Raw genomic sequence first — 12,517 nt, forward strand, 5'->3', positions numbered from 1 at the left:
TGCTGATGTGTTCTAGAGCCTTCTAAACTTTTCCACCCTGTCCCCGGTGAGGGACTGACTGGCCTCCAATCTCACATCTTCCTGGTGGGACAAGGTGGCTTCAGCCCCGACTTGAGTCCCTTCCACCACCCAGAGCACTAGCCACAGAGCAGGCTCCCTATACATCATTAAAGGCTAAAGAACAACGGACAACTCGTGCCACAGCTGCATTCCTTGACCAAACAGCAAACATGTGAACCCCACAGATCCCACTGGGAGCATTCTGCATGTTTCTCAGCCACTGTTCTCCCATAGCTCTGCAAAGGTCTGGGAAATAGCTAGGACTGACCATGAGCAGCTAAAGGACAGGCCTCTGCACTGTGTGAACCCAGCACGTTTCCCCAAAGCACAGCTGGAGCAACAGATGCCAAGAGAAGGGTCCAGGCTTAGCTGACAATGATCCCAGCTATGGAGACCAACTGACAACAACAGGCACACAAAATGTTCCCAGACAGAAACAAATGAAGAGCAATGGAAAAGGAAACCTCCCTCCAAACATGACCCCACATGAGCCCAGTCTCCTGAGGAGGCAGGAGGCTGGACTGCCACTCCCAAGAAGGAAAATGAGGAACAGAGATGTTGAGAAACTTGCCAAAGTCACAGACTGAGTCAGCACGGAGGAGAGAAAACAAAACTGCACTTCTGATTCCAGGGACCCCCACCAAAAGGCAACTCTGCTTCCCCGTTGGCTCTGCCTCTGGGGAAAGTTCAAGATCCCCTTTCCATTTTTGTGCTTAGCTTTGTTTGTGCTCTGAAGCCAAAGTTTCCCTTCCTTCCACACATGCCAAGCCCCCTTCATTTTTAATCACCCTCCATAAATACCATGATCTTCTGTTCCTTTCCCTTTCAAATAAAAATGTAAACGAATGCCACCAGGCATACTTTGGGGGCTGGAGACTCAGGAAAATAAGCTATTGACACCCAAGTTTCTGGGACTCTACCAAGCCCAAGCTGCAGTTGTTGGAGGTTTTGGAAATCAGATCCTGGGTTAAGACTCCCTGGTAAGCCAGATGCTGGGGTACATCCCTGAAATTCCAGATGCTTAGGAGGCTGAGGCAAGAGGATTCCAAGTTTGAGACCATCTTCGGCAACTTAGTAAGGCTCTGGCAATTAGTGAGACCCTGTCTCAAAATGAAAAAATAAAATTAAAAAAAGGGCTGGGGATGTGGCTTAGTGGTAAAGTGACTCTAGGTTTATGCTCTGATAGCAAAAAAAAAAGGCTCCGTGGTCTCCTTGCACAGACCATGAACATGAGTAGAATGTCAATTTTCACTAAGTATCCAGTTTTCAACTTCAGGGGACAAGGTGTGGATGATGTTTCTCAGGTTCTGGACTTTTGTTTCCAACTGACACAAATGCTGGTTGAAAGATCATCATTTCTAAATTAGGGTCAACTGCTTCTGAAGTAGTTATAAAGACTCAAGTCAGCAAACTAAGTGTTAAGGTTTGGATCTTAAATGTTTAAAGGAACATGTGATGAAGATTTGGGTCCCAGGAAATGGCAGTATTGGGAGGTGGGGGAACCTGTAGGAGAGGAGGTCTAGTAGAAAGAAGAAAGGTCGCTGGGAGCATGCCCTGGAAGGGACAGGGGACCCCAGCTCCTCTTCTCTCCTTCTCCCACGCCTCACCCTGTCTTTCACTTCTTGGCCACCATGATGTTCTCAGCTTTGTTTCTCTGGGTGTTCCCCACCATGATGGTCATCTTGCCACAGTTCATAAAGACACCAAGTGATCATGGACTGAAACCTCTGAACACATCAGCCAGAATAAATCTTTCTTTCTTTCTTTTTTTTTTTTTTTTTTTTTTTTTGCAGTTCTGGGAAATGAACCCAGGGCCTAGCACATGCCAGGCAAGTGCTCTACCACTGAGCTACACCTCCAGCCCTTACATTGTTTATCTCAGGTATTTTGTCAGTGACAAAAGACTGACTAACACACTGATGTCTCTAGTTTTTATTCTCTTAAAAAAGTGGCCTTGAGCATCTTCCGCCCAGGAGATGGAGACACCTGAGGCTCCCACCTATGAACCCCAGAGTCTTCTCTCCAGACCAACAGTGGTTCTCAGGACTACTCCCAAAGGCCTGGCTCAAAGTGCTCACTTCCTCTGTTTCTCGGTTTTACTCCACCATTTCCAAGGTGACTTCTTACCAGACAAATGAGTTCACTGCTTCTACTGTTTTCAGATTCATGTTACTCTGAAATACCAACATGAGTTACTTCATTTTGCCTTTTGCCTTTTGATCAGTCTGGGTTTTTTCATACTAATTTCGAAAACAAGGGAATTAAAAAAAAAATGGAGTTGCTTTACCAGCATAATCTAATAAGATGGAAATGTTTACACAATATTCAACAGGTACATGAGTAATTCACTTGACCTTTCTGGTTTACATTCCTGAAAGCAGCTAGGGTGAGAGGCAAGGGAGCAGTATAGATCAGATAACCTCCAAGGTTCTTCCAGAGCATCAGTTCTAAGACGTGCTGTCTTAGGTTCAAATCTCCCTCAGTACAGTTTTTATCACCTCCCTGAGAATATACATTGCCAAGTCATTTCAGGAATATTATGTAAAGCATGTTTGCCCTTTATGATATCTAGCACGTTTTCTGGAAGCCTCTTGTTCCACAAAATAAAATCAACAAGGATTTCTTTCAATCATTTCCTCAATTACTTTCACTAGAAGACTCAACTGAAAGGTTCAAATTAGAATCCCCTTAGTCTCAAAGCTAATGGATCTCTGCTCCACCCGACAGTTTGAAAGCCTGATATGGTTTCCTTAAGGACCCAAAGTCCTCCCCGATGGTTGCTGGTCGGTATAATCTCCATTCTCTGGATTACAAGCAATGAATCCTTTGTATTTTGCTTCCTTCTCTGGTCTATTCTCCACCTCCTCTCCCCAAAATACTACTGGGGTGTTCTTTTACAAAGTCATCAATAACCTAATCAAATCCTGGTGCCACAGATCAGGCAAGAGGAACTGCATGGTAGACATTCAAAAGAAAAATGAGGTCTAGAGATGTGGCTTGCGGGTAAAGTGCTTGCCTGGTATGCATGAGGCCCTGGACTCAATTCCTAGCACCGCAGATAAATAAATAAACAAAATGACTATTCCTGAGAGCCTCCCCAGATTGGGCTTTGAACATCCCTTCCCAGTATAAAAATAATACAAATCAAACTAGAATTTTACATTGTCTTAAAACATCCAATGCAAGTACTTCCACTCAAGGAAACTGTCTCTTCTCTTTCTCATCATGATATTTTAGACCAAGAAGACATATTTGCAAAACTGAATGTAGTAGTTTTGTAATACTACTGGGATTATATTTCAAGATCAGTAAGGGGAAAATACAGCAATTGATTCCAACTAGTAAATTTCCTTAACAGGTGAATGAACCGTCAGAGGAGGTTGAACTGGGTTTGAATAACCTGAACAAAGGAACTCTGTCATGAAAAACAGTCCAACGGCTCATTCTATTGAGGAACATAAAGTAAAGATGAATATAGAGCTGCCCTTACTAGCAGAATGTTGGAAGACTTAGAAGGCCTAAACTAGTCATGGTCAGTAACAGATGAAGATCTATACGCTCGAGAAAAACGGCAGCAATGGAACATTCTGGCTCCATCCAATAAACTTCCCTCTAAAAGATTCTGGAGAATTCAGACAACGAAAACAATGGAAAGAACCAGAGGCCAGTCTGCAAAGCCAGGCTCCAACAGAACCTCCCACTGCCTGTCATTCTGGCATTGGAATCCTTCTTTTGAAATCTATGCAAATATCCCGAAAAGGGTAATGAAATTTTCATTTCTCTCGGCATGCATCAGCTGTTCTTGGAATTCTTCTGCTAAAGCAAAATGCCACTGCTGACACCACTGCAAGAAGAGATCTTTCCAGAACCCCCAAGGAAGACTTCAGAAAAGACCTGCTCCACAGATAAACATGAAGGTCGACTCTCAAGCTCTAATACCCCATGCCCACCAAACAACCCACTTACAGAGAGAGAGGGTGACAATGCCAGCAGCATCATGACATAGAAGTTTTTAGCCATAGCTATATAAATATAAGCAAAATGTCTTAGTCCTTCACATTTCTGTTTTCTCTGCAATATGGTTAAGACCTAAACACTCTGCTCCATGCCCTTTGGTGGCTTCCTGTGACTATCAAGTGAGCTCGGAGGATACGGATGTTATCTGGGGCAGCACTGCAGCGTGAGGGGTCAAGCTCAGGTCTTTGGCATCAGCTACACACAGATGCTCTCTGTGCCACCAGTTCTTCATCCCTGGACAGACTGCTTTACCCACCTTTGCTTTAGATTCCTCATTTTTAAGAAGGAATAATGATGGTATTCCAGCTAAGAGGGTTATTTTCTTGATAATTAAGAAAGTCAATCAACACCAAGTACCTAGTGTAGTTACCAGGGCACAATAAACATGCAACGAATAATATAGTTATTGGAAACTGCAAGACCAAAAACAGCCTGGCACATAGAAGAGTTCAAAATAGGTTTGATGAATGAACAACTGATGACAAGCTTATCACACTTGACAGATTACACATAAGCTTCCCGTAGCCAAGGTTTCCCATATTCCTTCTATATTCCTAACACAAAAGTAAGTTAGGATGTAGGCTAAGTGAAATAAGCCAATCACCAAAGGTCAAATACTATATGATTCCACTCATAAGAGCTACCTAGAGTACTGAATTTGTAGAGACAAAAAGGAGACTGGTGGTTGCCAGGGGCTGGGTGGAAGGGGGAAATGGGGAGTAGTGTTTAATGGAACAGGGTTTCAGTTCTGCAAGATGAAGAGAGTTCTAGAGACGGTGGTAATGGTTGCACAACACCATGAATGCACTTAATGCCACTGGTCTGGACACAGAAAATAGCAAATTTGTACTGCATGCATTCTACCACAATTTAAAAAATAAGTTAAAAAAGAAAGTAAGCATTCAAGGAAGATGAGGTTAATTTAGAGACTGATAATTTACAAACAACCAGGCATTTGAATTCACGCTAATTGTCATGGTGTTTCTGTGCCAATCACTGGGGTGGCACCCTCGCTGGAAGACACTCTCCTTGGCAGGATGCAGAGAACACCAGGAGGAATCCTGAACCATTTCCTAGAACTAACCGTAGTTTCCCATGAGAGGGCCTCTGCTCTTTATTTTTAATACATGCAAGCAATAACACTGCTCAGAATTTAAATTTCCTAATTATGACTGAGTTCCAAAAAATTAAACAGAGATCATTAGGAAGAGAATACCAGATGAGGTAATGTTGCTGAAGAAAGGAACCATCATTTTCTGAAACGGTTTCTAATCCTGTGACTCTGTCTGGGCAGATTCCTGAAATTATGGGACCAATTCCTTGGGGAATTAGAAATGGGTTCAGTCGTTTGGCCCAGTTAGAAGCTGAAATAAACAGAAAAACAAAAAAGGGGGGAAAACAATGGAAGTGATCGATAAACCTGGTGGAATGGAATGGCTTTAACAATGACCTTGAGGTCTGAAAGCTGAGTTGAAATCCTGGCCCAAAACATTTAATGGCTGCGTGGCCCTTAGCTTCTGAAAATAAAGGAATTGGAAAAGATGATTTCTAAGGTCCTCTCTAGCTTAATCAAATTAAGATTCTATGAATGAACATGTCATGGGCAATCATGCAAAGAATGCTGTGACCATGTTTTCCAATTGAAAACAAAAGTGACCAAGAAGATGCTGGTCAAGAAAATAAAATAAGTCCAGCAAGAAGAATTCCTAGGACATGAGGAGATACTCTGTTGAGTGGTGGGATGGGGTGAGGCTAGCTAAAGGATGGCTCAGCTCTCCTCCCCCTTCAGTCCCCAGGATTCCACCCCCCCAGCCCACTCACCTGCATAGGAAGACACAGGGGAAATCTGCAGAGGGTACAGTTCACTCATGCTGACTGGCTGCTCGTCACTCTCGGTGGTCACCTCCACAACTTGGCAAATGTCTGGTGGATTAGTGACAATTTCTTGATCTTCGATGGTGCTGTCCAGATGGGACTGTCCTACAACTTCAAAGGAAAGAGAACCATCATGCACCACACCAAAGTCTCCTGACTTCACAATTCTAGCACACTCTCTCAAGAAAAAACCTTCCCCAGCAGAGACAGCTTGCTAGCTAGGAGTCAGATTCCTGGTTACCACATTTCACCTGTCATGAAGCTGAAGAATAAACCTGAGTTCTGGGTTAATATCACCAGAGAAGCAGCCTGCAGTCACCAGGCTCCCCATGTCTATCCCCAGCGTGGCTCCCAATGCAAGGTAGCAGTGTCCTACCCAGATCAGCAAGAGTTTCAAACTCAATCCCGTCCTAGCCACAGCTGCAGGCTGCATCCAGACCTATCCCTACTCCAGATGTGACAGCACTTTGAACTTGACCTATTCCTGTTCTCTGCTCTTGATCTCAAGGAATAGCCTACGCTTATTTTCTAAGTTGTTTGGTTCAGAGACACATTATCAAAATTCAGTGAGAAGAAAAGCCATTAAAATTCACCCTACTGTGTTATTTTTAGTCATGGGAGAAGGGGGCTCTGTTCATACTCCCAGCTTCTTCCTGCTCTGAATACGACAGATTGACCAAAATACCAGAACAATGTTAGGAGTCAACGATCCATTTCTAACAAACATAAACTGCATCTCCAAAACACTGCTAAGATGAAACTGGCCTCAATATTTTTTTTGGCTTTGAAACTGCCTTGATATTTTTTTAATTAAATTTTAAATTTTGAAACAATTATAAACTTATATTAGTTGTAAGAAATAATAGAGAGAGAGTATGTGTGCCTTTAGTCTATTTCCTCCAATGGTACCATTTTATAAAACCATAATTTGATATCACAACCAGACATTGGTAACAGTCCACCATCTTGTTTGGATCTCCTCCATTTTACTTGTGCTCCTGTGCGTGTGTGCCTGTGTGTATACTTAGTTCTACACAATTTTAATCATATAAATAAGTTTCAAGTACCTACCACCACAGTCAAAATACTAATAAGTTAAGTGACAGTACTTCTCACGTTACCATATCCACTTTCCTTCAGGACCTTCGCATCCACTGTCTTCTCCCTAGCCCCTGACAACCATTAATCTGTTTCTATATTTTTGTTATTTCAAGGATGTTACATAAATGGACTCATATAGCAATCCTTTGGAATTGGCATTTTTCACTCAGCAGAATTCCCTAGAGAGTCACCCAAGTTCTTGTGTATGTCAATAGTTGGTTTTTCTTTATTGGTGGAGTGGTATTCCACAGCACGGTGTACTTCATCTGTTTAACTGTTCACCTACTGAAGAATGTCTGGGTTGATACCAGTCTTTAGCTATTATAAATAACGCTGCTATGAACGTTGGTGTTCAAATTTTGCATGAACATAAGTTTCCATTTCTCTGGGATAAATGCCCAAGAGTGCAACTGCCAGCTCATATGGGAATTGCATGTGGAGTTTTACAAGAAACAGCCAAGCTGTTTCCCAGAGTGGCTGTACATTTACATCCTCACCAGCGATGTCTGAGTCATCTAATCTCTCTGCATCCTCACCAGCATTTAGCATTGTCATTATTTTTTATTTTAGCCATCTGATAGGTAAGTAATGATATCCATTGTGTTTTTAATTTGAATGTCCCAAACACCCTGTTCTAATTTTATAGAGAATTGACCTTATACTCCTGTTGGCAGCTGATTAGATGAAATGTTCCTGAAAATTGGCTCTAATTAATAAAGAAGATAATAGCATGGTAATAAAAATATTTTCCCAAGGTCCTCAAAGCATTTTGTCACTATAATCAATGTTAAACTAACATGTGTGGAAGTTCTTTTAACATTTAAACCCATGAGAAATGACAGGGAAACCATCATTAACCTGCTAAAGATGAAAACACTCCAGCACAGAGAGGGAAAAGTGTCTTGTTCAAACTCACACAGCTTGGATTCTATGCAGCGTCCTTTGTTCCTGTCACTTCCTCCCACTTTGGCAACTACAAGATATTCAGGATGGGCAGGAAGAAGTCACATTCCTGGAAATGTTACCCATTGAGGATTGGCTCTTGGTTCGGTAACTCCAAGATTCTTATTGATGAGTTATTTTTGTTTAAACATAAGTTCCCATTGTAATCACTTTGGGGAGCAGTAAGAAGAGTATCTGATTTCTACTCAGGGAAGGTTTCAGGGTACAGTGGGAATTCATAGGTTTTGTAATAAAGAAAAGACAGCGCAGAAGAGGCTGGGGAAAGGGCTGGGGATGTGATAAAAGAGTTCAAAAAGCCACAGTGAACAGAGTGGAAGGAAAATAGGATGCTGTTAGGTTTTCCTGGCAGGGATATAATTAAAGAAGAGGAAAGCAGGCAATTTATGGCAAGCAGACTCCCAAATCCTGCTTTCATCCTTCAGACTATCCCATTTGAGGGCGAGGGCACCAATTACGCCGTTCACTAGGCTTCGACTGTGTGCCCACACGGACCTCTCTCAAGTTTCCTTTGCCATTTCTCCCTAGTCAATAAAGTGGCAGGAAAAGAACACAAAGTCCTGTCCAGTCCCAAGTCCTCAGAGCAGTTGGTGGGTGGAGACAGAAGCCAAGCAAGCAGTGTGTGCGTGCGTGCACCTGTGTGCATGTTTGAAGAGGGAGGGCACAAGGTGAAGTCTAGCGCATCAAGGCAACGAAGGTCTCATGTAAATTCACTTAAATCAAAGCTACTTCAACTTCCAATACTCCAAAACTCACTTCTTCGCACAGCCACTCCTAACAGAGACAGGGCAAGCAAGCTAGGCTCTCAACAATGGCAGCAGCTCAAGTGTCTTGGTGATCCTGTCCCTTTGTTCTTGACTTTCTCTCACTGCTTTCCCCCACAATGTCCAACTCAGCTATTCAGTAAACAAAGCACCTGCTTGCAAGGTCCCTGTTATCCAGTACCGGGAGGGGCAGCAAGAGAGCCACAGAGACGAGAGGGTTTGTAAGGAGTCTAGTAGGCCACTGGCCAGCACAGAGGGATCTAACGCTTAAGGCAGTGAATAAGGAAAAGGAGAAGCCACCTGATAAAAGTTGAGGAGGTGAAGTATTTTTTCCAGTTCAAGGAACCAGAGGCTTCAGCAAGAGAGGAAGAGATGGCGATGGGTGGTACCCAGAATGCCCATTTTCTGGAGCCTTCCTGACCACTCTGGCACCGACAGACCTGTCTCTGCTCTGCACACTTCTCACTCCCTGTCCTTGCAGCTCAGTCCAGACCACACCACGACACAACCTGGGCTGTTCCTTGACTTTCTGCTTCGTGTTGCTAGTTAATTCTGTGGATTCTAACTGAACTTTTTGTCTGCATATACCATATCTCTTCAACCCAATCACGGCTCCTGAGAGCTGAGAGCCAGCATTAGAACTTCCACTTCCTGACAGGACACATGCTCACGGGTGGAGCCAGGGAGGAGCAGAATCTCTGACCCATAAACAAGGAATGGAAGGTGAAGGCTCACTGGCTGGAGCCCGCAGAGGATCCTGCAGAAATGCACAACTTGCAAATGTGGGCCATGGCAATTAATGCTTTCTAGAACATTTCAAGATTTACAACAAATGGACTCTTTTAAACCTAAATGAAGCAATGAAGACATAGCATGGGGGCTGGGAGAGAATATGTTTTGCAGTGATGAAAATGTTCTGACTGGAACATGGTGGTCACACAACTGAGCGTATCTGTCAAAACAAAGAACCATACCCCAAAAGGGACCAGTCACACTCTACTTCACTTAATGTGTATGACCTAAGATGAAAAAAGTAGATTAGCACCTCTACCCAAATTCGAAGACTATCCCGAATGCTGGTGACTAGGACAGAGTAGTAGTAGTTTTTGTTTTCTGGGTCAAGCTCTAGAAAGCCCATTTTCATAAGTACATTATCTCTGAGGCCAGGCTTCCCCCATGGGAATGTCCTGCTGCATGCCTTAGTAAGGGATGACCACTCCTCCCCATCCGATCCTCACTGAGAGCACTTGAGGAACTTTCTAGCTTGAGACAAAGCCCACGGGAGGAACAGGGAAATCACAACATCTGAGATGCTCTCTGGATGCACTTTGACACCATCACTAATCTGCCTCCCTCTGGGGCACTCCTCTGGGCGCTGGGCAGTGACCTGACTGATAAGAAAACCTAACTTTCTGAGCACATGCCTTAGCCTCTCCTGCCTATCTGCCCCCACACCTCTCTGTCCTACACTGAGGGCTCAGTCATGACCCCCATTTTAGACATAATAAAATATAGCATGAGAGAGAACTAAATATCTAATTCAACGTCAGACAGTCAGGAAGTGGCAGAACCGGGATTCAAGGTCAGTTTAGCCTGACCCCAAGTTTCTACTCCTTTGTGACACAGTCTCCCTAAGAGATAGCCTTAATGAAGTTCTACCTGAGCTCTCTCGGCTTTCTAAGCCCCTCTGAGGGGAAAAACTTTGCGGTTTCACCTTAATGAATCTTTGGGCTCAAAACCAACAGTGAAATTTCTTTTCAACAGTTCTCTAATACTTGGAGGAGCTTGGTGGATTTCTAGCTCCTCTAGCCAAGTAAGATCAGCATATCATGCAAATTCAGCCACAGGAGGGTAATTTTATCTCAATTTAGTTGCTGAGAATTACAACAACATTATTCATGGCCGGTTACTGATGAACCGGTTTGACTGCTTGAAAGGTCATTCTTACTTTATTAACAATTGTTGACTTAGTGAAGGGCTCCACCTGAGAAAGCAGCTCACTCCCATGCTTAAAAGCCAAGACTATTCAAAACAGAAAGGCCCTGGGAGGTGGGTTTGTCCTATCGTTTTACACTTGAAAAAGCTGAAACTGGAGGCCAGGTAAATTGCCAAGGTCACCCAGGTGGCCAGAGGGTCGAGAATTAAACTTGCTAGCAAAGCTTATGAAATCAGAGCATCAGCATCAACCACAGGGTGAAATCTCCCTTAGACCTTACTTGAGAGTGTGAGAATTGAAACCATCAATACCAGCCCTGATGACGCAGCACAGATGGAAGCTACTTTTTCTACTCAAACACACTTTAATTCGATTTTGTTAATAGCATAATCATATTTACCACCTTTTACCCAGAGGATGATTTGTTCATATATTTCCTTTCTTCCTCACAAAAATCTCTGTAAGGCAGGCAGGATCAATATTATTATATCTGTTTAAATATATATTTAAATTCTGTTTAAATATCATTATTACTGATGTGATCCTGCAATATGTATAATCAGAAAAATGAGAGATTATACTTCATTTATGTATGAGCTATCAAAATGTATAAATGCATTCTACTGTCATGTACAACTAATTAGAACAAATAAAATTAAAAAATAAAAAAAATGAAATAAAATGTAAGTCTTTAAAAATAAATACCATTATTTCCATTTTATAAATAAGAATAGATGTAGTTTTTTTCAATTTTTATGTAATTTGGGTGTCAGAGAGGTTAGGGCATTTGCCCAAGATCACCCAGTAAATAAAACACTTCAGAAATAGCACAAGAAACCAAGTCCTTTAACTTCTAATCTAGTGCTCTTGTCTTTATAAAATACAGTCATGATCTGTGTTTTGTAAAATACAGCCACCACTGGTGGGAGAGCAACAGTGAGAGAGAGGAGGCCTAGCAACTTCAGAAACAGGGGTCCGTCTCTGTGTGGGCGGGCTCCCCAGGCTGCCCGCTATTCCTGCCTCAATGGTCCAGACCGGCGCAAGAGGAGGCAAGAGTGTGGCAGTTGCCTCGGGCAGCTTCACCCGTGAGAAGACACATGGCCTGCTACTCTATAATGTGGACCAAACACCGCTTCCCATTAATACCCCAGCAGAAGCCCAGCATGGTGGTGCCTATAATGCCAGTGGCTCTGGGGTGGAAGTGGGGGGGCGCTGAGGAAGGAGAATTGCGAATTCAAAGCCAGCCTCGGCAATTTAGCAGGACTAAGTAACCCAGCGAGACTCTGTCTTTAAATAAAATACAAACTAGGGCTGGGGATGTGGCTCAGTGGTCGAGTGTCCCTGAGTTCAATCCCTGGTACCCCACCCCCGCAAAAAATAAACAAATAAACAAACAAACAAACCAGCAGAGAACGAATCCGTGTCTCAGGGGCCAGTCATCTGGGTACTAGATGCGTTCGGGTGGCAACTTCACTTAGCAGTGGAATGGCCAGGGCCTTAGGGGCTGCTCCGCAATAAGGAAAGCCACCATCAAACTCAGTTTCCCTAGGGGCCACATATGGGTTGAACTGTTCAGAATAATTCTAAAAATAGGCATAAAAGTGATAGGCAGGGACCAGGAGAACTGGGGTCTTTGCTCGGGGACACTGGTGACACGGTACTACTGGCATTTTAGACAATTCTCTCTATCTGATTACGGAACGAAAGGGGAGAGAGCAAACGAAGCCCCGGTGAGAGCCACAGTACAACTAGAAACTGTCACAACTAAAAGAGATGGATTTGAGAAACACGGCGAGGAGAGATC

General features: G+C 43.3%; 1 protein-coding gene across 6 annotated transcripts in view; it reads right to left on the reverse strand.

The window, feature by feature from the left end:
• Positions 1-12,517, reverse strand: part of Irf2 (interferon regulatory factor 2) — an 83,965-nt gene that overhangs the window by 3,990 nt on the left and 67,458 nt on the right. For 5 of the 6 annotated variants that reach the window (XM_047550155.1, XM_047550156.1, XM_047550158.1 and 2 more), the window contains one exon: positions 5,899-6,063. In XM_047550155.1, the coding sequence (XP_047406111.1) occupies positions 5,899-6,063 (165 nt within the window). The remainder of the gene's footprint in view (positions 1-5,898; positions 6,064-12,517) is intronic. The other variant, XM_047550160.1, reaches the window with a different exon arrangement.

Source organism: Sciurus carolinensis, chromosome 4 (genome assembly GCF_902686445.1).
Source record: "Sciurus carolinensis chromosome 4, mSciCar1.2, whole genome shotgun sequence".
In the NCBI taxonomy this organism is placed as follows: Eukaryota; Metazoa; Chordata; class Mammalia; order Rodentia; family Sciuridae; genus Sciurus; species Sciurus carolinensis.